This window comes from Pelodiscus sinensis, chromosome 3, assembly GCF_049634645.1.
Source record: "Pelodiscus sinensis isolate JC-2024 chromosome 3, ASM4963464v1, whole genome shotgun sequence".
Taxonomy (NCBI): domain Eukaryota; kingdom Metazoa; phylum Chordata; order Testudines; family Trionychidae; genus Pelodiscus; species Pelodiscus sinensis.
In genome coordinates, this window is record NC_134713.1 from 144,052,608 (window position 1) to 144,077,100 (window position 24,493).

The 24,493-nt window shown below is 46.3% G+C and overlaps 1 protein-coding gene across 4 annotated transcripts in view; it reads left to right on the plus strand.

Annotated features, from left to right (window-relative positions):
- Positions 1-24,493, plus strand: part of DAAM2 (dishevelled associated activator of morphogenesis 2) — a 323,838-nt gene that overhangs the window by 241,047 nt on the left and 58,298 nt on the right. For 3 of the 4 annotated variants that reach the window (XM_075925085.1, XM_006131756.4, XM_006131755.4), the window contains 3 exons: positions 13,390-13,497; positions 20,834-20,866; positions 23,150-23,256. In XM_075925085.1, the coding sequence (XP_075781200.1) occupies positions 13,390-13,497; positions 20,834-20,866; positions 23,150-23,256 (248 nt within the window). The remainder of the gene's footprint in view (positions 1-13,389; positions 13,498-20,833; positions 20,867-23,149; positions 23,257-24,493) is intronic. The other variant, XM_006131757.4, reaches the window with a different exon arrangement.

Consider the following 24,493-nt stretch of genomic DNA (forward strand, 5'->3'; position numbering starts at 1 on the left):
TCTGCAAATGTCTTGAGAAATGTAAATTTGTCACAAAGGTTGCTTTTGTTCTCTTGTTTTGAAAAGCTGCTGGGCTCACCAGAGAGACAAGTGCTGAATTGGCCATGGAAAGTAAAATTCCCTCTTGCCTTTATTGTGGTCCACGTTGGCTAGGGCTCTATATTCACGTGCCTGAAACTTGTATGGTCTGTGGGATACCTCTTCTCTAGCTCCACAGAGCTGAGTGACATCCAGGGCTGCTGATCCAGTACTTTTCACTGGCATTAATATTGGCTTGGGAAGAAAGGTGCCAATCTCTTGTGCATTATGGAAATGCTGAGGTGTCTTTTAAGTTGAAGGCTGCTATCAAATCCCCCCTCACTCTTCTCTTCTGCAAACTAAATAAGCCCAAATCCCTCAGCCTCTCTTCGTAGGTCATGTGCTCAGCCCCCTAATCATTTTGGTTGCCCTCCACTGGATCCTCTCCAATGTGTCCACATCCTTTCTATAATGGAGGGCCCTGAACTGGATGTAATACTCCAGATGTGGCCTCACCAGAGCCGAATAAAAGGGAATAATCACTTCTCTGGATCTGCTGGCAATGCTCCTCCTAATGCACCCTAATATGCCATTAGCCTTCTTGGCTACAGGAGCACACTGTTGACTCATATCCAGCTTCTCATCCACTGTAATCCCCAGGTCCTTTTCTGCTGAATTGCTGCTTAGCCAGTCGTCCCCCAGCCTGTAGGGGTATGTCTACACTGCCACCCTACTTCGAACTAGGGTGGCTAATGTAGGCATTCGAACTTGAAAATGAAGCCAGGATTTAAATATCCCGGGCTTCATTTGCATGTTCCTGGATGCCACCATTTTTAAATGCCCCATAGTTCAAACTACCTGCCCACGGCTATACGCGGCATGGACTAGGTAGATCAAATTAAAACTCCTAATTCAAACTACCGTTATTCCTCCTGCAAGGAGGTTTAACGGTAGTTCGAATTAGGAGCTTTAATTCGAACTACCTAGTCTGTGCCGCGTGTAGCCGCAGGCAGGTAGTTCAAACTACGGGCATTTAAAAATGTTGCCCGCCCGGGAACATGCAAATGAAGCCTGGGATATTTAAATCCCGGGCTTCATTTGCAAGTTCAAATGCCTACATTAGCCACCCTAGTTCGAACTATGGTGACAGTGTAGACATACTCTAGCAATGTTTGGGATTCTTCCATCCCAAGTGTAGGACTCTGTACTTGTGTTTGTTGAACCTCATCAGATTTCTTCAATTTGTCCAGGTCACTCTGGACCCTATCCCTGCCCTCCAGCATATCTACCTCTCCCCCTAGCTTAGTATCATCTGTGAACATGCTGAGGGTGCAATCCATCCCCTCATCCAGGTCATTAATAAAGATGTTGAACAAAACTGGCCCTAGAACTGATCCTTGGGGCACTCCGCTAGAAACCGACCACCAACCTGACATCGAGCTGTTGACCACTACCTATTGAGCCCAACAATCTAGCCAGCTTTCCAGCCACCTTACAGATTTTCCAATTGGAACCCTTAATTCCATTCATCTGAAGAAGTGCCCACCAAAGCTCATGATACCATCTACATGTTTTGTTAGTCTATAAGGTGCTGTAGAACTATTCATTGTTTTTAAGTTTTTTCCAGTTACAGACTAACAGGGCTACCCCCCTGAAACACTTGTGATGGATTCATGACCACGTGGTGAGATTTTCTTGTGAAAAATTGTAGTTTCTGGTGGACATTTGCAAAAATACACTTCATCACAAGTGATTAATATGGATAAAAACAGTAATTTTGCACAGATATTCACAAGATAAGAACCCTTGAGTGTCCTGCTTTGCTGAGGACACTGTAATTTTTTCATAAGCTCTGTTTCGTGGGAATATTGCTCCGGGTAGGCTGGCATTTGGGGATGGCTCTTAGGAGACACCAGAGAAGCAACTCAGACAAGCCCAGGAGGGACTGAAGAGAAAAAGGGAAAGGGGCTGGGGAAAAGCTGCAAGCCAAGCTGAGATGGTGGGGGAAAGAATTAGGGGAAAGACAGACTTCTTGGGAAAGAGACCATGGACCTAGTTTGAGACTGGGGCAAAGACTTCATGTTTTGTGGGGGGGTTTTAGAACTCTACTTTTTGGATGGGTTGGACATGAGTTAAAACTTTAGCTAGAGGCCCAAGGCACTGCAGCAAGTTACAACAGCAGGGCTGCTGAAGAGCCATGCCAGGCCCTGAGAAGGCATGGGGTAGGTGGCCACCCTGTTACAGAAGTACTTGGGGATATAGGATTGCAACATCTAGCCTGAAAATGTTCACTGTTGTTTCAAGCAGTTAATTACCTCACAGATTTTGCTTTGAAATGAAATGGCACACAGTAGATGTTTTCAGTCAAAAACCATGCACTGCCCCCCACAAAAAAAAATGGAAGCTTCATTTTGCTCAAAATGAGCCCCAAATATATTTATTTACATGGGTAAAGGGATCCATTTATTAAAAGGGGAAATCCCTTTTCACCACATTTTGAAACTCACAAAGAAATGTGGAAAAAAAATTCAAATTCCAAGTAGTTTCACCTCTTGGTTGTGCATAGTTTGTAGGCATCTAGGGGTTGCCTGTTCTAAAATTAACTTGACCCTTACAATGTTCACGGGTTTCTTTTGACTTGTGGGACAGCTAGAGAGGCCTGACTTTATTTAGTACCTCCCAAAGTGAAGTCATGGTTCACTCATTCTGGGATATGATGGTGTTTGATGACTTGGAAACATTTGGTAGCTACAGTGGAGAACAAGGCTGTATGGACTGCCTGCCCCGTGTAGCTCCTTGCTTTGTTATCTTCACAACCCTACAACCATCTAGCAAACTGTATGTCATTTCAAACACCCAAGTGTAGAAATGAAGTCACTGCAAGAACTAAGGTTATAAATATAATGCACCAAAAGCTGATCTCAATAGAGCAAATGCCTTATTATGATTCATCCTGACTAATCCAATGGTTCTCAAACTATACCACTTCCCACCATTTCTTAGCTGATCACTAGGGGTGCATCACTAGGGGTTCCCCTTTATTCGGCTTTCCCCTTTATTCGGCTTTGGTGAGGCCACATCTGGAGTACTGTGTCCAGTTCTGGGCCCCCCACTACAAAAAGGATGCGGACGCATTGGAGAGGGTCCAGCGGAGGGCAACCAAAATGATTAGGGGTCTGGAGCATATGACCTACGAGGAGAGGCTGAGGGACTTGGGTCTGTTTAGTCTGCAGAAGCGAAGAGTGAGGGGGGACTTGATAGCAGCCTTCAACTTCCTGAAGGGAGGTTCCAAAGAGGATGGAGAGAGGCTGTTCTCAGTAGTGACAGATGGCAGAACAAGGAGCAATGGTCTCAAGTTGTGGTGGGAGAGGTCCAGATTGGATATTAGGAAAAACTATTTTACTAGGAGGGTAGTGAAGCATTGGAATGGGTTACCTAGGGAAGTAGTGGAGTCTCCATCCCTAGAGGTGTTTAAGTCTCGGCTTGACAAAGCCCTGGCTGGTTTGATTTAGATGGGATTGGTCCTGCCTAGAGTGGAGGGCTGGACTTGACGACCTTCTGAGGTCTCTTCCAGTTCTATGATTCTATGATACGGGGATGGTTGGATGAAATAACATGATCTTGGTAACTAATTGACCATTCATTATAGGGAACTTTCTGGGTGTCTGGCTGGTGAGTCTTACCCACATGCTCAGGGTTTAGCTGATCGCCATATTTGGGGTCAGGAAGGAATTTTCCTCCAGGGTAGATTGGCAGAGGCCCTGGAGGTTTTTCGCCTTCCTCTGTAGCATTGGGCACAGATCACAGCTGAAGGACTCTCTGCATGTTGGGGCCTTCAAAGTATTTGAAGGCTTCAATATCTGAGACATAGGTGAGAGGATTATTCTAAGAGGGGTGGGCGAGATTCTGTGGCCTGCACTGTGCAGGGGGTCAGACTAGATGATCATAATGGTCCCTTCTGACCTTAAAGTCTATGAGTCTATGAGTCTATGAATCTACAGTGCACCGTTATTCCGAAATAACAATGCGAGCATCTACACAACAATTCCTTTATTTTAAAATAATATTGAAATAATAAACAGCTTATTCTGACTTCTGTAAAATCTCATTCCATTAGGAACAACTCCTCTGCAGAAATAGCTATTTCGAAATAGTGGTAGTATGGATTCTCCACTGCTGCTATTTGGAAATAGCTCCTCTCCAACGCCATTTCTAAGTAATTTCTCCCCAGTGCTTCTTGGGGCTCTAAATCAAATTAGCATGTCTACATTAGGGAAGCCTGCCTCCAAATAGTTGTGAGGCTTCTCTGTAGTGTGGACACTCTATTTCAAAATAAGCTATTTCGGAATATTTCTTCCAGCATAGCTTATTCTAAAATAAGTGTAGATGTCCCTAGGGGACCTAGGAAGTGTAGTTTAGTTTCTCAGTGTGGGTTAAAACTTGTGCAAAGCAAAGGAACCACAGATTTTGGCAGGTTTGTAACATTTTTTTAAAAGCAAAGAATTTATTTTATTTTTAAATTGCTAGTTAGGGACCATAAATATTTTTATGGAGCTGAAGGAATCATTTATCATAGCAACCATACTATGTGAGTCTGTGTCCCTTAAACTCCTCTGTCTCTCTGGCCGATGACAAGAAATGATTGTCCAGTTAATTCTTAACTAAACCATAAGAGCACAGCAAAATAAAGTGTCCCAGTGTTGGATGTGCCTTTGTATACAACAGTCTAATATACAACAAAGATGGGAAATCGGCGTAGATAAGACCCTACCCAGAATGAATATATTCAGAAATCTGAAGAAGTGGGGATAACCGCTAGTTTGCTTTTTATCCTCAGGGAGCAGGTGATGGGGGAAACTTGCTTTGATGCTTCATTTGTAGTTTTTATTCCCAGGCAAATGAGAAATCCGGTGAGACTTGTTTCCCTCCTTCCAGTCACAAGGAAATTTTGCTCCCATTAAAGATATCCAACCTGGTGTCTTGATCAACAAGAGTTTGAGCAGCTGTTTTGGTCACATCTAAGTTTTCACTATACATAACATGTAGCACACAGACCACTCAGTGCTTATAATTTTGATGGGGCTTTTCCTGAAAGACACTTCTCCTCATTCCCCAAAAAGAAGTACAGCTGCACATTCAGCTAGTGATGAGGTGACCATTACTAGGGCTGAGAGCTCAGAGAAACCTCAAAAAGTTTTGGTGTTTTCCTGGAAGTTTAAGGTCTATAAAACCAGGCTAGGAAGTTCATGAGAACTGACTTTGTCTGGATGTTTCTGGTTGAGACTGGAAATCATACCCATGGTTGGGAGAACATGAAAATTAGCTTTCGTTCCTAAACCTTGAGGTCTGGGCTGCTTGTTATTTCAGCCAGTTCATCCCATTCTAGTTGCAAGTTTCAAATGTCATGACAATGATCATGATTTTTCAGTTGCTAGAAAAGTCTACCCTATATGCAGGACAAAGTCACAAAACCATTGGTGAGCCTATTAGATTCTGGGTTCTTCAAGAGAGACTTCCCTGGGGGTGCTCCACAGACACGTCCCAGTGTCTCAGAGCAGATTCTTCCTAGCAATGCATGTGCAGTGCATGAGGCCCGTGGCACCATCTGGCACTACCATGCATACACAGCCACCCTCCCCTCAGTTTCTTCATACCATACCCAGCTCAAGACAGACCTCCGCAGTGCTCTTCATTCCTCAATAGTGCCCTGTAGATAAGTAGATTAGTTAACTCCAAGTTCTTCTCCCTAGTTGTTTACCAAGCTCTTCACAAAAGAAAACAAACAAACAAGCAAACCACCATTCGTCCCCAAGTTGGTTTTCTTGCTGCTTAAGATCACCCATCTGGAATGATGGGCTCACTGGGTTTCACACGTTGCATGGACTGCAGCAAGGCAAGGTCAGCCTCAAAAGGCCACACAAAATGCGCCAAGTGTCTTGGGGAATCCCGTGTTCAATGGGACTGCCCACACTGTGCTAAACTTAGGGCACGAATGCAGAGAGAGCAGGATCTCCAGTTAAGATCTAAGCAAGATCACTGCTCATGACTGAGCAGAGCAAACACTCTTCCTCAGACCTAGGCTCTCAGCAGATAGCCAACAATAAGGGGGACAAACCCAAGAAATCCCCAAAGAAACATGCCACCTCTCTGCCACAAGACCTGCAGTCACCTAAATGGTGTTTGATCAAGAGACAGGCAAGAAAAGCTGACAAATCATGCCAGTAAACAGGGCACCTCCAGTGCTGACCGAGCTCTCCACAAACACGCCTGACATGATGCCCGTATAGAGGCTACAGGTCATTCAGTGCCTGCCTCGTAGAACTCAGCACTGAGTACGGCCTGAACAGCGCAGTGCCTGAGACCATGGCGCCAGAAGTGCTTAGCGTGGCACTGCAGCAGTTGGAATACCACAGGCACGGCACTGAATGCACACCACTAGGCTCAGTGCCGTTTACTCCTACTACTAGGCTACCAGCATCAGAGAGACCTTATGGTCTCCTCAACTTATAACTCTCCATTTTTAAGCACTGACAAACCATCTTACCACCATCCAAGCACACGGCATCACCTACTGTGTTATCAAGTGATGACAGTGAGTAGCCAGGGGTTTTTCACCCCAGCTGTCACCACACACACAAACCTCAAGACATTCATCCCATGGCAACTTAGCCCACCCTACCAGTGTGGGCGTGGCCCCTGAGCTCCATAGTCATGGATACCACCACCCATACCTTATCCACTGCAATGGTAATATTGGAGCCCATGGCCTCAACATCACAAAAAGAGGCTATCTAAGACAAAGTGCACTATAAAAACACTTTCTCCCCTCTCCCTATCCCCTCTAATATAGAGGGAATAGAATGAAATCGATGAGCAACAGTTCAACAACTTAGGCCCAGATACATTATTAGACACAAACTCCCAATCTGTGACAGGCGCGGCTATCATGCCATCGCCCTCAGCAACCAATGAAGACTTCACCCCTTTCCAGGAACTTTTTAAGAGAGTCGCAGCTGACCTAAGTATTGTGATGGAGGAAGTGCAGGACACACAACAGGAGCTTACCAACATCCTGCAGACTACACCTTCTGTAAAAATTGCCTTGGCTATCAACTCAGCCATCATGGAACCTGCCAAAAGTCTTTGGAAAACCCCTGCCTCAATTCCTCCCACCTGCAAAAAGGCAGACTGAAATTATTAAGTTCTCCCTAGGGGGTCAGAGTTTTTATTTACTCATCCACCAACAAACTCCTTGGTAATCAGCATGGCTCAGCAAAGAAATAAACAACAGCAAAACCATTCCATGCCATCAGACAGAGATAATAAAAGACTTGACATGGTGAGTAAAAAGGTTTGCACCTAAGCCATATTGCAACTAAGAGTGGCCAATTATGCGGTGCTCCTCAGCAAATATGATTTTAACAATTACACAAAGTTTAACACGTTTATTGACGATATACCAGAGGTGAAAAAACTGCACTTTAGAGCATTCATCACAGAGAGCCAGGCAATATTGAGGACAGTCCTTCAAGCTGCCCAAACGCAGTAGACATGGCCACAAGGGCAACAGCCATGGTGGTTGTCATGGGACAGGCTTCATGGTTCAATTTCTCTGCCTTCCCTTGCAAAATCCAGTCATCCATGGAAGAGCTACTGTTTGAGGGCGAAAAGCTCTTCTCATCTAAAACCAACAAAGCCCTCCATTCCATGAAAGACTTTTGGGCCACGCTATGTTCCCTTGGCATTCAGCACCTGCAACAAGAAGACAGTTTAGATATCAGCCATACCAGAGGCCGAGATATCCACAGTTCATGTACCAATACCAAAGGGAAGAGCACTCGTCACACCAACAACATGGCCATGGCAGACAGCAGCACTACCAGGGCAATCAGGGAACACTACCAACTAATAAGCAACCATCTCAGCCCAATAAGCAAATTTGAGGTATCCATTGAGAAACTGAAAGCCATCTTACCTTCTCCAGAGCTCCCTAATACTAGAAAACCTTTCATCTATCATTTTTTGCCATTCTCTGACAAATGAAGCAACATAGCATCTAACAAATGGCTGCTACAGACAATTTCATTTGGATACACCATTCCATGCCTGTCCATCCCCCCATCCCACACACCCACCCCATCCCTCTTCAAAGGAACCCTCTCATGAGACTATATTACAACAAGAAGTAGATCACCTTCTCCAATTGGGTGCTATAGAACCTATTCCTCCAGAATTTCAGAGGACTGTATTTTATTCTTATTACTTCCTCACCAGAAAAAAACTGGAGGTTGGCATCCAATTCTTGATTTGAGGGCCTTGAACAAATTCATCAACAGGCAAAAGTTCAAAATGGTTACATTAGCCACCATTATCCCCGCTCTGGAGTTCAGTGATTGGTTTTCATCTCTTGACTTACATATTTTCATGTGTCCATTCAACCTACTCGTAGGTGGTTTCTCCGTTTCATCCTAGGTATGCAGCGCTATCAATATATGGTGCTACCCTTTGGACTTTCCATGAGGCTGAAGGTTTTCTCCAAGATGTTAGCGGTGGTGACGGCCCACCTCAGAAAACAGGACGTTACCATATATATCCATATCTCAACGATTGCCTTATCAAGACAGGAACTCAAGAAAAATCCTATTGCTGCACCCATCTGATACAACATTGCTTCCAATTTCTGGGACTCCTAATCAGTGAGAGCAAGTCAGTCCTTACACCGATTCAGCCAATGCAATTTATTGGGGTGCACCTCAGCCCTGCCTCGGCCACTGCCTCCCAACAGATTCCTAAGGATCTGCAAGCTAGTCCAATTGCTCCACATAATGCCATGCATCACAGTCCACAACTGTTTACAATTCCTGGGACACATGGTGTCCTGCAATCCGATTGTCCCCAGTGCCCATGTATTCATGAGGTGCCTCCAGGGATGGCTCAGATTGAACTACAAGCCCAGCCTACACTCTCTGACCAAAACACTGTCAGTCCCCAACACAGTAAAAAGTGCAATTCTATGGTGGACAAAACTGTGCAATTTATGTAGAGGCATATCCTTTCAAACCTCAGAACCCACAGTGGTCATCACCACTGACACTTTCCTTGTGGGCTGGGGAGCACACATGAAAGACTTCACAAGCCAGGGCATATGAACTCCAGCAGAAAGGACACTACACATCAGTGTCCTCAAGCTCAGGGCTGTCTGGCTTGCATGCCAGCATTTTCTACCTCATATCACCGGAAGATATATACACACACAAAAAAGTATGTTTTATATAAACAGACAAGGCAGAACACAATCCCACCATGTCCTATACACGGAAGCCATAACAGTCTGGAACTGGTACCTCAATCATGGTATCTCCATAACCACATGCCATCTCCCCGGCAACCTAAACACCACAGCCAACACCCTAAGTTGAACCCTACCACAGGATCACGAGTGATAGACTCTTCAGTTCTGGCAAAGATATTTGTACCATTGGGGTTACCCTCACATAGACCTATTTGCTACCAGAACAAACAAAAAAGTGCCCACTTTATTGCTCCAGGGCAGACATGGGAAAGCACTCACTCAGAGACACTCTTATCCTCAAGTGGGATGATCACCTACTCTGTGCATTCCCTCCCTTTCCCCTTCTCAATGGGGTACTCATCAAAGTATAGAAGGACAAAGCAAGAGTTATCCTAATAGCACCTTGTTGGCCTTGGCAACTGTGGTTTCCCCTTCTGAACAGAATGACCGTAAATCGCTTATTCACACTCCCACACAACCTGAGCATGCTGTTCCAACCAGGAACCAAAGCTCCCCATCCACAATTTCTCATGCTTTACCTCTAGGCATGGTACCTCAATGGTTCACAGGCATAGAATTACAATGTTCAGATAAGGTACGAGATGTGCTTCTTCACAGCAGGGCCCCGGCAATGAGGAAGACACAAATGGTCTCATTTTGTATGTTGGGCTGCTTCCTGTAACATATAGCCAGATGATGCCCTTCTGCCTGCAATCCTTGAACACTTACTGCATTTCAAGCAATCCCACCTTTCCATGAGCTCAATTAGAGTAGTAATAACACTATGGTCTTTGCACATCCCAAAACTGAGTGCTTCCTCAAAGGCCTACATGCCCTATATCCTGATGTTACTGCCCCACAGGCACTGTGGGACCTACATCTGGTACTAACCATGCTCCTGAAACCTCCATTTGAACCTATAGCTACATGCTCCCTTCTCCACTTAACACTCAAAACAGCATTCCTAGTTGCAATAACATCAACACGTCTGGTGGGAGAGATGGCTGCCCTAATGGCAGACCCACCATTCACCATCTTTAAGGACAAAGTCTCTCTATGGACGCATCCAAAGTTCTTACCCAAAGTACGCTCTGCCTTCCACCTTCATCAAACAATACACTGCAAAGCATAGCAAGGGGCATCAGATATCATATCAAAGACTATCCCATTGGATCTTTGACTGCATCACAATGTGCTACAATTTGACTTAGTTATCACCACCTACCTCAGTCCGTGCACACTCCATGAGAGCGGTCGCCACTTCAGTCGCTTACCTGAGGAAGATTCCCATTGACGAAATATGTGCTGCTGCTACATGGACATCAGAACAAACTTTCACTAAGCACTATGTGCTTTCCATCGGCCCTCTGCACTCCACAAGGGTAGCAAAGGCCTTACTAAAGACAGCTTACCTTCCTGATCCAAAGCTCCTAGCTCCATAGTACAAATTGCTTTGAAGTCACCTGCTGAGGATCACCTCTTGAAGAAGAAGAGGGGGAGGTTACTCACCTTGGCTGTAACTGATGTTCTTCGAGAAAAGTGTCCCTGGGGCTGCTCCACTACCCTCCCTTCCTCCCTTCTACTTTGGAGCCAGAAAAAAAAAATCTTTTCCACCATGCCAGATTCTGGATAGAGAAGGAACTGAGGGGAGGGCGACTGGGTATGCGCAGTAGTGCTGGAGGGCACCGTGCTCCTCACACACAGCGCATGTGCAGCCCCCAATGCACTGCTAGGAAGAATCTGCTCTGCAGTGCTGGGACGCACCAACACCTGCCGTGGAGCACCCCCAGGGAGGCTCATCTTGGAGAACATTAGTTATAGCCAATGTGAATAACCCCCTCTTCTCCTCCCACTCAGGAGGCTTTCTAGAGCTGTGATGTGTATCTCTCACGCACACTGCTCCTCCTTCCTATGTATAGGCGTCCACAACCTGCCTCAAGAGAGGAAGGAGGGTGATTTTGCTTTGTGCTTTCTACCTTGTCAGGAATTTCCTTCAGATGCTTCAACTCTCTTTTATTCGTGCTTCCCCCTTTTCTTTGTCCCCACTTCAGGTTTTTTCTGCTTGCTTCTGCTTTGTGGCTCATAACTTTTCGCTTGTTCCTCTGAGTGTGACTAGGAAGCAGAACCTGTTCCTACAATGAAGTGTTAATGCATTTTACTGCCTTGGTGTACTTTAGATACTTCAGAACTAGAGCCTGATAGGGACAGTTTCATTGGCTTTCCTTACTTCCTGTCCTCAAGGCCTTCTTATGGTGATGTTCTGCTGGGCCTTCATCTCCAAGATTTCCCCCAGAATGTTTCTATTTCTCTTTCTATGCAGGCTGACCTTTTTCACCTCAGTGGAGTGCTATTCAAAGAGGCCACATCATCAGCCCTCTCTGAATGAGTGATTGCACTAAGCTTGCCCCACACTGCCCTGCCACAAAGTTTGGGAGGAGAATGTAGTTCAGTCTCTAGGGAGTGTTCAATGATACATGGTGCCTCTGCTGAGTCTGCAAAAGATGACAAAATCCTTCTCCTAGCTTGGAATGACAGCTGGCTTTAAAACGTAGAGGGTTTTTAAAGCTTCCTTGTGCCAGTGGTGAGCATGTAGTACTGAGAGGGAATCTGGCTTCCCCATGCCGGTGATTCTGTCTTTCATGCTTACCACCCATCAGATGGGGAAAGTGTGCCCTGCGTCTTGCTGCTTTCCTCAATATGATTGTCAGTGCAGCTGTTTGAGAGGCTGAAATTTGGATCACATCTGTTTGAGACCCATCGGTACCTTCTCGTGTAGACGGGGAGCATGTCCAAGAGGAGATTATTTGCCTTTCAAGATGGGGAGGGAGTCACTTGGAGGGGAAAATTTTGACTCCTTGACTCATGCACAGGTTGTATTCTACACCCAGGTAAGGTCTGCAGCAAGCTCTTGCAAAATCTGCTGCTGGAGAGAATTGTGTCTGGGATTTTCCACACATTAGAGTTCTTCTTATGACAGCAACCCCTGCTGCAATATGGTTGTGTGCAGGCGTCACCGGGCCCTCACCCCCATCCGCAGCCAGACGTGACTCTCAGCCAGCAAGTAGAACAGAAGGTTTATTGGCTCACAGGGACACAGGGTAGCACAGACTTTTCTTTACAGGAACCCGGAGCGGTCAGCACACTCCATCTTGGGGATAGGCAGACCCAGAGCCAGGGCTCTAGGCTCCTGCCCATCCCCCTCACCGCAAGGCAGCTAGACTCCCTTCTCCCTAAGCCAGCCGAAAAACTAACCTGTACACTCAGCAACTGGTCCGAGCCCTCTAGACAGCCCCACCTCCTCCTTTGTCCTGCTTCCCAGGCCCCAGGTGTTATCTGACTATCACTGGTTGCATCTTCCCCCTAGGATCAGGTGGCAGATCGGCCTGGGCCATTCCCTACATGCCTTCCCTCTGGAGTTCTCACCCCAGAATACCATCCCCTGCTGGATACTACACACACACACACACACACACTCACTCACGAGCAGCACAGGCAGTAGGACTCACTTCCAGCATTACAAAGAAAACAATGAATATAGTCCCCAGTATGTCACAGTGATCAGGGCTCAACAAATCTACTTGCCCGTGGTGAATAGATTTCAGCTGCGTGCCCCGTTCATTCGCGGCATGCGCAATGCGGCTCTTGCGCATGTGCAGTACAGGGCTGGCGAGCGGTTTTCGCCGCCGTTCGTCAAGCCCCGACAATAATCATGCTCATCTGTTGCAGCAATTGCCACTGTTGGATGGAAACATACACCTGGGACTTTGAGTGGTATCTGCAACGATTTATTCTAGTTGTGGAAAGCGGCATTTTAAAAGAGGGACCGATGTAATGCAAATTGCAAAATGCCCAGGTTAAAAAAACAGCCCTGTCATTTGTATTCCTGTTTCTCTTTGGACTAGAAAACTCTCCTACATGTTCCAGAAACAAAACATGCTCACCAAAATGGCAGCAGCAGCATCTGCTGTGCCAAGTGGATGCAAGAGCTGGGTATGCCTTTCTGAAACTGGTTGTGGTTAGCTATAAGTTTTCACTGTGGTTCATCTCCTGACTGTATGGTTTTCTTTTTGGGATTGTAGGAGAAGATTCATGGCACCATTTGGCATGAAATCGATGATTTAAAGGCTTTCAAGGTGTTGGATCTGGAGGATTTTGAAAAAATGTTCTCTGCCTATCAAAGACACCAGGTAAGGGTGGGGCTTTTCCCCCAACACTGTAGGCCTTGCATTTCCTGAGACTTTGGATACAGGGGCTTTATTTCAGAATTTGGTAGAGGGGACTGACCCATGCATGCCATTATGGTGTGGGACGAGAGAATGAGAGCATGGGAGGCAGATTGAGGACAGCGGCTTCAGCAGTGATACTGAGCATGCTCAGTACAAGCCAAGCGCCAAACCGGGGAAGGGAAAATCAACCTCATCTGCCCTCCCCCCATACACATTGTCTCTATCCAGGGGCTACCAAGGCACTGGAAAACTCTGCTTTTTTGGCAGATAACTTAATAGTTAGCTGACAGAAGCACTGTATCTAATTCCTATATAAAAGAAAGAAAATTAAATAAATATTGGACCCACTCAGTTCTAACACTAACATATTCTGACATCTTGTGGCAAGTCACTTAAGGGAAAATTGTTAGCCTTAAAATTTTAATATATATTCTTACTTTGTTACTAACTCTGTGGGAGGGGACTGGGTTCTGATGGATTACAGCAAGGGGGCACATACATTTCAGATCTATATAAAACAATCAGAATGGCATATTGGGCCAGATCAATGGTCCTTCTAGCCCTGTATCCTGTCTTCCAACAGCGGTCAATGCCAGGTGCTTCAGAAGTAATAAACAGAAGAGGCAATCATCATGATCCTTCCCATCACCCATTCCCAGCTTCTGGCAAACAGAGGCTAGGGACACCATTCCTGCCCATTCTGATTAGTAGCCACTGATGGACCTAACCTACATGAAAGTATTTAGTTCTTATTGAAACCCTGTTATGGTTTGAGCCTTTCCACCATCTCCTGGCAAAGAGTTCCACAAGTTGACTGTGAAAAAATAATTTATTTTGCTTGCTTTAGATCTGCTGCCTATACATTTAATTGGGTCAGCTTCTTGTATTATGTTAGTGAAGGAATGAATAACATTTCCTTATTCTATTTTTCCACACCATTCATGATTTTTTAGACTTCTAATATATCTCCCCACCACCACCACTACCCTTTAGTCATTTATTTTCAAAGCTGAAAAGTCAGAGTCTTCTTAATCTCTCCTCTGAAGGAAGCTGTTCCTTACTCCCTAATCATTTCTGTTGCCCTTTTTGTACCTTTTCCAAATCCAATAAATTTTTTATTTAGATGGGGTGACTAGGTCTCCATACAGTATTCAAGATGTGGGCATAGAATTACTTTATATAAGAGGCAATATGGTGTTTTGCCTTATGTATTCCTTTCCTAATAATTCCCAACATTCTGTTAGCTTTTTAGTTTTTAGACTGCCACTGCACACTGAATAGATGTTTTCAGGGAAGTATCACAGGGATTCTAAGATCTATTTCTTGAATGGTAACCACTATTTGAGAGCCCATCATATGTGTATCTATAGTTAGGATTATATTAGCCCATGTGGGTTACTTTGCACTTATCAACACTGAATTCCATCTGCCCTTATGTTGCCCCATCACCCAGTTTTGTGAGATCCCTTTGTAACTCTTTGCAGTCAGCTTTGGATTCATTGAAGTCATTATTCACCCCATTTCCAAGAACATTTAAATAAAGCAGCAGAGATTCAAATGCAAATCTCAGCAACACAACACTCATTCCTATTCTTTTTTTCCCCCCCTCATATCTTTTAAGTGAAGTACTGGCAATGTTTTCATGGGGTATGTCTACACTACCCCCCTAGTTCGAACTAGCGGGGGTAATGTAGTCATACGGAGTTGCAAATGAAGCCCGGGATTTGAATTTCCCGGGCTTCATTTGCATAAAGCCGGCCAGCGCCATTTTTAAATGCCGGCTAGTTCGGACCCCGTGCCTCGTGGAATGAGGTGTACAGCTAGTTTGGATTAGGAAGCCTAATCCGAACTAGCTTGTCCGTGCCGCGTGTAGCCGCGCGGCACGGGGTCCGAACTTGCCACCATTTAAAAATGGCGCCGGCCGGCTTTATGCAAATGAAGCCCGGGAAATTCAAATCCCGGGCTTCATTTGCAACTCCATATGACTACATTACCCCCCCTAGTTCGAACTAGGGGGGTAGCGTAGACATACCCATGATGATCTAATGATCCTTCAATTGCTTGAATGCCCAGCCTTTTCTTATTCTTAATCTCCCTGCCCCTCCCTCTTTTTATAACAAATTCCCTGCTCCAAAGGCAAAGCTGCAAGCCGCTCAAACTATTGCAATTGACTTGCCTCTGGAGTCAGAGTATGACGCTTTAAGCAAATTTCAAGTATGAATTCTAGAGGTTCCAACGTCAGAAGGGGGGCTACCGTTAGGCTAAGACACATTTAGGGTGCATCCATACTGCACCGGAGCTCAAAATAAGATACACAATTTCACCGACACAAATTGCTAATCTTATTTCGAAATAGCTTATCATTTCGAAAAAACATGCTATTCCGAAACATCCTGTACTCCTCGTGGAATGAGAGAGATCGGAATAGTGAACCCATTATATTTTGAAATAATGGGCTTGCCGTGAGGACGTGGGATAGCTATTTCAGGATACTCTGGTATGTTAAAATAGCATTGCCATATAGACGTAGCCTTAGTGACTGAATGCAGTGTGGAGAGGGGACAAACAAGGCTACTCTGCTTGAGAGTCTGGTGCTCCCTAAAAGAGTCCAAGACTGGGGAGGTGGGTGAGGAACTGTTGACCAAAGTACAGCTTGCTGTTGCCTAGATATGTAATCCAAATGGACAGCCCTTGGAAACAACAGATCCCATCCGGTAATGTTTCAATTTGATCTGAGCAGCAGCTAGCTTCTGTAAAGCTCTTGAACTGGGTGGGGAACCTCAGGCCCAGGGACCGTATGCAGACCCTGACTTGCCTGGATCTGGCCCCTGTAAATCAGAGCTCCCCCTAGCATTGGGGAGCCCACGCTGGTGCTCCACCCCCCTCCTGCCCAACCACAGGGGTGGAGCACACAAAATCTACGAGTCTGTTAGCTAGGTTCTGGTGTGCAAGGGAAATGTGGGGAGTGTCTTTCTTCTTAGTTGGGGGTCCACGCCAGTGAGGGTGTTTTTGTTTTGTTTTGTTTTTGCTTCTCCCTTGTGTGCAGCCCTTGGCTGATTTTTCTGTGGGTCACTCCTGCTCTTGAACTTTGTATTCAGTGTTTCTAGTCTCTGTCCTTCTTTTTTTCTTCTTATTCATCCAGGGTAAAACTCTGGGCAGCTTCAGAATATTGAGCAATGTGACCAGAATTAGCTGTGTTTTGCTTTGTCTCTTCCCCTTCCCCCCCAACCAACATATTGGCCAATCTGGCTGAGTTACAGAACGTGTCTGAGTAACAGATTATAAGCAACATACTTTAACAGCAGCTATTCATTAGAAGGTCTTTTCTCCCCTCCTCCTATTCTTGGAAAGCAAGTCACCTGCAATCTGTCTGCTTCCCAGGAATAAGATTCAGCAGGAACAGCATAGTTTTTCTGCCCCCTTCTTATCACCAGATTTCTCTAGCATTTGGAATGTACTCAGGGAAACGTTCTTCCAGCACTAGAATCAGGCTATTGCTCCTGAGTTTGAAATCAGACACAGAAATGGTAACTAGAATCCATCTTGACATTTAAAAGTTGCCTCATATAGTGCCACAGAATTATTAATGGAGACTTAGCTGGCTTTGTCCTTTCTCACTCCTCTTTGTTTAATTTTTCCTCCAGTGTTAAATTATAACTATATTCAAATATCGTGCATAGTCTTATTTAATGGCACAAAATGAGGAGTTTAGTCGAGGCTTCCCTTTCCATTTTTATCCAGTACCACTGAATCCACACTAGATATCAGGCATTGGCAAATTGTTTCCAGTGAAGCAATGATTAGGCAAAATATCTCCAGCTGTCATAAAAACAGAGTGAGCAGAACTCTTCAAATTTACTTACCCCCTGGTTGTCTAGACAAGCATCCCAACTTTGAAGCTTCTGTGATTCCATTATAAGATTAAAATGTTGCACTTTATTCCTTATTCTACCTGTGCAAATATCTTGCCATTTCAATGGGGTTGCTAGGATTACCTACCAGAACTCTTGTAATCTTGGGATGTTCAGAATATGCAGATTATTTGCATGAGGAAAAACCCCAAAATATCCCCTAAGGTATTTGCTCCTCAGTAAGAATCCCATTGACTAAGTCTAAAGTACATTGAATTCGTTCCTTGTCCAATGCTGATTGTAGGCATTTATAGAAAGCACAGCTGGTGGGGGGGAACCCTGGACATCACCAAAGTTGCCTTATGTATGTGTTAGCAGCCATAATAGCAGTAGGACCCTATCCCAGTGCAATGGTATTGCATCAAACCATGACATCAAGAAGTAAGTACTGGAGCTTCATTGCTAGGAAAGGCTTTCCAAAATCTTGCCTTCTTTGGGCCTCAAAATGGAAAGCCAAAGCTGTCCTTGTCTGCCAACTCTTAGTTAGAAACATAATATTTATGGCTGCATTACCAACCACTGAAAAGCAGTTGGCCTGTTCCACCATAATCTAACCTGACCTTAACCCCTCCCTACTGGAATGGAGCCATCCTCTGAGTGTGACCTCCAGGAGTTTCAGAATGGTCTTTTTGATCCTTATAAAACTATTATAGTGCTTTATAACAATAGCCCCAGACACTGCAGCATCACTGATGTAAGATATACTAGTGTAGAATACCGGAGTATGTTTTTGTACTAAAGGTTATAGACTATATTCCAGCTCTGGGTTCAGTTTTATACATTTTTCTTTTAGTACTAGCCAATTAGCCCATCATAAGGCGGGATTTTCAGGTCTCTCCTCCACGTCGGTCTTCTCTCCTGAGCCTCCGGTCTCTCGCTCCGTCTCTCTCTCCTCCTCCACCTACTGCCTCCCCCCTCTCTCTTTCTCTTCTCCTCAGGGCCGGCCTGAGCCCTTTTGGTGCCCTGGGCCCGGGCGTGTGGCGCCGCCCCTGGGCGCATGCGCAAGCCCACCCCCGGGGCACACGGCGCATGTGAGCACTGGCCACAGCTGCTGTTGTGCAGCCCAGGGCCCGCCCCCAGGACGCATGGCGCATATGCGCGCTGGCCACAGCTGCTGGTGCGCAGCCCGTGGCCCACCCCCGGGGTGCACACCACGTGCGCGGTGCAGCCCAGCCCAGCCAGCACTGCTACCGCACGCGCCAGGCCATGCATGGCCCCATGGCCATAGGGGCAAGGGCGCTGCTTTCCGGCACCGTGGGGCCGGCGCTGCGGGAGCCGGGCATGCAGCTCCTGATGGCAGCTGGAAGGGATGCCGCGCGCCCCTTACAGCTGCCATCAGGCGCCCCCCATGGGTTGGTGCCCTGGGCAGCTGCCCGGCTCACCCATGCCTCCGTCTGGCCCTGCTTCTCCTCCCCCTCCTGCCTCTGTCTCTGTCTCTCTCTTTCTCTTCTCCTTCCCCTCCTGCCTCTCACTCAGGGGATCGTGGCACCCAAACGGCTGTTTGGGCTCCACGTTCCGCATGCTGCATGGGGAGCACGGAGCCCAAATGGTTGCTTGCACCACTTTCTCCCACGTGGCGGCCTGGCTGAGCAGCACAAAAGTCAGCTGAGTGCCCCTGTGGGAGGCAAAGGGGGGTGGGGCGGTGACGTTCACAGCCAGGAGGTAGGGCTGGAGCCACTATCTCACCGCACGTCACCACCCCGTCCCCCTTTGCCTCCCACTGTGGCGCTCGGCTGATTTCTGCGCCATTTAGCCTGGCCGCCACGGGGGAGCCTGAACAGCCGCTTGCTCCCCCGCGGTGGCCCGGCTGAGTGGCGCAGAAGTCAGCAGAGCACCACGGTGGGAGGCGAAGGGGGGCAGGGTGGCGACATTCATGGCCAGGGGGCAGGGCCTGGAGCTGCTGTCACGCCGCACGTCTCTGTCCCACCCCGCTTTGCCTTCTGCCATGGCACTCGGCTGACTACTGCACCACTCAGCAGGGACACTGAGGAGGGCCAAGTGGCTGTTTGGGCTCCCCTACGGCAGCCTGGCTGAGCGGCGCAGAAGTCAGCCAAGTGCCACGGCGGGAGGAGAAGGGGGGCAGGGCAGTGACGTACATGGCCAGGCCCTGCCTCCTGGCCATGTAAATCACCGCCCCATTCCCTTCCTCTCCCGCCGTGGCGCTCAGCTGACTTCTGCACCGCTCAGCCAAGCTGCCGCAGGGGAGCAAGCGGCACAAGTGACCGTTTGGGCCCCGCTCTTCCCATGCAGCACAGCAGGAAGCAACAGCGCCACCCAGAGGGAACCGCCAGCATTTCACAGACATTGGGCCACTATATATATGATTCCTTTGTTGTTCCTTTAAGTAATACTTCCTTTTTCACCTATATGCATCCCAATGCAAACTGGATTCCAATCAAGAACCCTTGTAGGTTTTTAAAACCAACCAACCGAAGTTCCTCATGAATTAAAATCTGATAAGAACTTTTCCAGTTAATTCACACTTGGTCTTTTCTTCTCTTTTACTGTTAGGAATGCTCCACTCTGGCCAACTATGTGTTTACTCTGGGTTCATGACTTTTACATTTCATCCAAATATCTATAAAGAAAAATGTCAAAGCAAATCGCAGAAAGTGAGCGTATAAATAAGGCATTTCTTTCTTTTACTGCTACTAACATGGTCTTAATATTTTTCCAGTTTCATTTTTTAAACTGCTTCTTGATTTTTTAAAGACAAAAGGATCTGTTCTCCCCTCCCTTGGCACATGTATCTCCTGCAGGAAGTGTAGGCAGCAGCGGTGTTGCATCCAGTAGAAGAGCATGCACTGAGAGTCGGGTCTGTTGGACTCGTCTTCTGATTCTGTCACTGACTGTATGATGTTGACTAAATCACTTGAGCTCTCCTTGTCTTAGATTGCCTATCTATAAAATGGGGATAATACTAACTGCAGAAGGGTTTTAATTATTATTAATTATTTAATTATTATCATGCGCTTTAATTATTGAGTAGTTTGTAAAGTGCCTTCAGATCCTTAGATGGGAGTTGCTCTAGAAGCATAATGAGTTATGATTAATAATGGGAGGCTGTGTGCAGGTATGAGGACAGGAGAACAGAGCCTGGAGTGTTAACCTTGGCAGCTCTTTTGATAAGGACTTTGGCCTATTTTTAAAGGTATTGAGGTGCGTGTTGCTCCACTCAATGTGTCAAGGTCCAAGTGCCACTGACTTTCAATGAGCAGAGCAATGCATTTCACAATCTAGGCCTATGTTACTTGCAAATCATTGTATTCTCTTAGAAAGCAGTGTATGGCTAAAATCTGCCTCTTTGTTAAACTTGATATCTTTATCTCCATGGCTAATGTTTGGCATGTTTCCTTCTCTGTTATTTGCGGCTGCTGCCTGCATAGGACCTGCTAACTAACCCCTCCTCCTGTAAGCAGGTGAGTACCACTGTCTGGTCCCTAAAAACAAATGGTTGGCTTGCAAGATTCTACTACTACAGCATGCAGACCAAAGACAAACACAGCCCCATGCAAATAAGGGGCTGTGTGCTCCTCTAGTGAATAATTTTCACAAGCTCCTGCCTGGGTGAGGAGGAAGTACAAGAAACCTCCATACTTACATTCATCTGGGGTGGAAGGAAGCTGAATATAAGCAACATCCTTCCACTCAACTGTGACAAATGTGGTCTCTGGTTTCCACTGCCAGGTGATTACATCATAGGTACCCCCTCAGTGCGGCTTGCTCTTTTTGGTCCCCTTGTTGACTTGTTTTTTAGCAGAGAAGCAAGGACCAAATGGAACACAGAATGTGAACTCCTCCTCCACCTTGGCAATGCTTTCTGCCGTTCAGTGTGGGAGGCACTATGGGGAAAATTTACACTGCCCTGCCCACACCCAGATTGGAGAAGATTTCAGTAGCCAGGCCTGTCCCTTCATGTCCTTTTCACCAGCTGCAAGATAGTAACATGAAAAATGTCTGTCTGTGGGGCAGGAAGAAGATGCTCAGGCTTGAACTGGAGAGAAAGTGCCAGGTCATTCAACAGTGACCCTTTAGGGCAATTGAAGAGAGAGAAGTAGACTGGAGAGGAGTCTGCTTCAACCCGCTTTATTTGGGAGTCTTGTAGTCCTCAAAGACCAGGAGGGAGAGACGGAAGGAAGTGTGTGCGCATGCAGTGAAGTTCCGGCTCACTCATGACACTACAGCCACCTTACATTAAAGCAAAGCAGAGAACACGTCAGAGGAAGGCATAGCTTTCAAAAGAGGCTTCTGCAGTTCAGTCCCTGCTGTCCTATAGTGAATCCTCGTCACCAACTCTCTGGGAAATGCACTTCCCATAAAGTCCTATTAGAACCTCAGCCACTGGGTCAATATTTTCCAGCATGTTAAGGGACAACAAGGGATGAGACAAGGCAAGTTTCTTAGGTTGGGATTTTCACACGAGCCAAAGGGAAATTTTCCCAGTGGGAGCCTTATTCTTATGGCCAACTGTAACATAGATACCCCAGTAATTTCTCTGCCATGTGAGCGTGCTCACTGGGGCCTTTCATGTAGTTTGCAGATGAAACATTTTAAAAAGGTCTGTTCTAGACATGCCTGTACAGAGCTTCTGTTAACCATATTCAGAGTCACTCAAGCCCTTTGAGAGGAGAACAGACTCTATCTTTGTGTCTCCATTACTAGCAGACAGTGACAAGTGCAGGGAGCTGGTTGCAGTTCTCTTATCCTCTTATTCTCTTATCAGCTATCAGGCAGAAGCTAGAGCTGCCCCCAAGGAGAGCTACTCTGCTGCTGGCGTATGCTCCCTAGCAGCCCTGATTCCAGTGGAGAATGAGAGCAAGTGCTGATCTGCTCCAGCATGCCCCTTCCTGCCTCTGACTCATCCCTTTCCTTTTCCTTATGCTGGGGTCTGGAGGCACCTGACATAAGAGATGGTTATGCTGCCTCTGCTAGCATCCCCCGTGGAGATTCCCCTAAGAGGGAATTCTCCAGGGTCAGTGTCTGGCCCTCCCTGTTCTGGAGAATCTGACTGAGACAGCACAGAGGCATGTTCCTGCGGAACAGCCACGTGGGTTTGGTCCACATTTTTGTGTGGCGAGTACGACCGACTGACTCCAGGGATCCTGTTCATCATGTCGTTCCTCTGTGGCTTTTTGGCATCTCTCACTCCATGGGAATTTGGCAGGCCTGTGTTCCAATGGTGAACTCGATAGATAAGAGACAATATATAAGGACTCTTGCCCAGCTGTCTCCAGCTGGGATGCAACCTTTCCATACGACTGGGTAATCTCTACTGTGTTCCTGGGGATACACACACACATGTGCATTGCACTATAATGCACCTGGTTCTGTTATCAGACTGGTTTTTATACCAGTATAACTCTGTTGATGGAGTTAGTCCTGACTTACATGGGAATGAGATCATAGTCAGGCCCAAAGCCTTGAAAGCTGGGCTGGCCCTGCACAGTTAGTGATCGGCATTTGTTTGACTGGTGAATTGGAGTGAAAATCGGTCTACCTGAGTCCTTCCTGCTCTAGAAGTTGATTTCTGGCACTTCCTATCTCCTATTCTGCTTCCTAAATGGATCTCCCCACAAATTCCACCCTAGCGGGTTAGGCTAGGCTCTTGCTTAGTACACTTGGTTTGTTCTGTGGATGTGGGCTAGTGAGAAGAGGAATTAAAAACAGGGCATTGATTATTTTTTCTCTCTGGTTATTTACAGAAAGAGATGGGGTCAACTGAGGACTTATATTTGTCCACACGAAAGGTTAAAGAGCTTTCTGTTATTGATGGCCGAAGGGCTCAGAATTGTGTCATTCTCCTCTCCAAGTAAGTATAGTAGCTGTGAATTCACTGTGTATAAAGATAAAGCATGGTTAATGTGTATAAAGATAAAGACAGACCCAACACACAGACACCCAAATGCTCACTGAGATCAGCTCATGGACACTACACATGCACACAGATGAGATATAAGCACCCTACTTAATTGGAATTGCATCTGTTCCTGGAGACCTGAATGTATGTATTTACACCTAGCCACCCAAAATACAGGCACCCCACAGATAGACTCTCAACTGCAATAAACACACATAAGCAAGTGTATATGGCCATTGGGCAATCAAATAGTACACGGGCTGACCCATAATGATGTAAACTGTGCTCCATATATGTCATTTGGAAGCACTTTTTCTGTCACACTCTTCTTTGCATATTGCTCAGAGGAACCCCTGAGGAGTACATCAGATCTCTGAGGCTCCTGTATAGCCAGGGTGGTTTTCTCCAGCCCTTTTGCATTCTTGCCTTTGTGAGGAAGGCAGTGAAAACCACTCTGGGACCCAAACTGACTCTCTTGGGCACGTGGGTTATATTGTATGGTGATAGGGAAGGATCCCAGGATGGGAGCCCTTATTTGTGTTGTCAATAAGAGGTTTGGGGGGGGTTCCACATCTTTCTTTAACTGTCACCCAGTTAAAGGCATCAGCATGAAGCTGTCTCCATAGACTGATTTTGCGTCTCTATCAAAAGAACAAGGACAGTCTGAGGCACTAGTTTTCCCACACAGCCCTGGTTGTGCCCAGCTCAAGTCCTTCACCTCTGACCTGGGGGAATTCTGTGAAAGAGTAAGAAGGGCTTTTGTCTTCTCTTCTCCAACTGCTAGCAAATGGGCCTTGGAATGGTTTTGAGATGTGGACACGTATTCTAGGAATTAGGCTTTAACCATCAGCTCACTTCACATGGGCCACCGAACCGTCAAATGAACATGACCTTTTAGTGGCTACTGATCTAGACTGGATTCAAACTGGGCATCCTCTCGAGGTCCCTTCCAGTTCTATGATTACCAACAACCCAAGTTAACTGGTGCCCACAGCAAGACATTCAGCTTTAGTAGAGGGGCCACAGACTGAATGAATCATGGAAAATGAAGTCTCCTTTCTTTCTTTGGGGAGACCAGATTTGAGCCTAATTAGTGATGAAGTAATGGGGGGACTTAAAGTATCATCTGTGCAACTAGGAAACACGCATCTCCAAGGCTATCGACCCAGCATTTTTATGTGCATTAAAT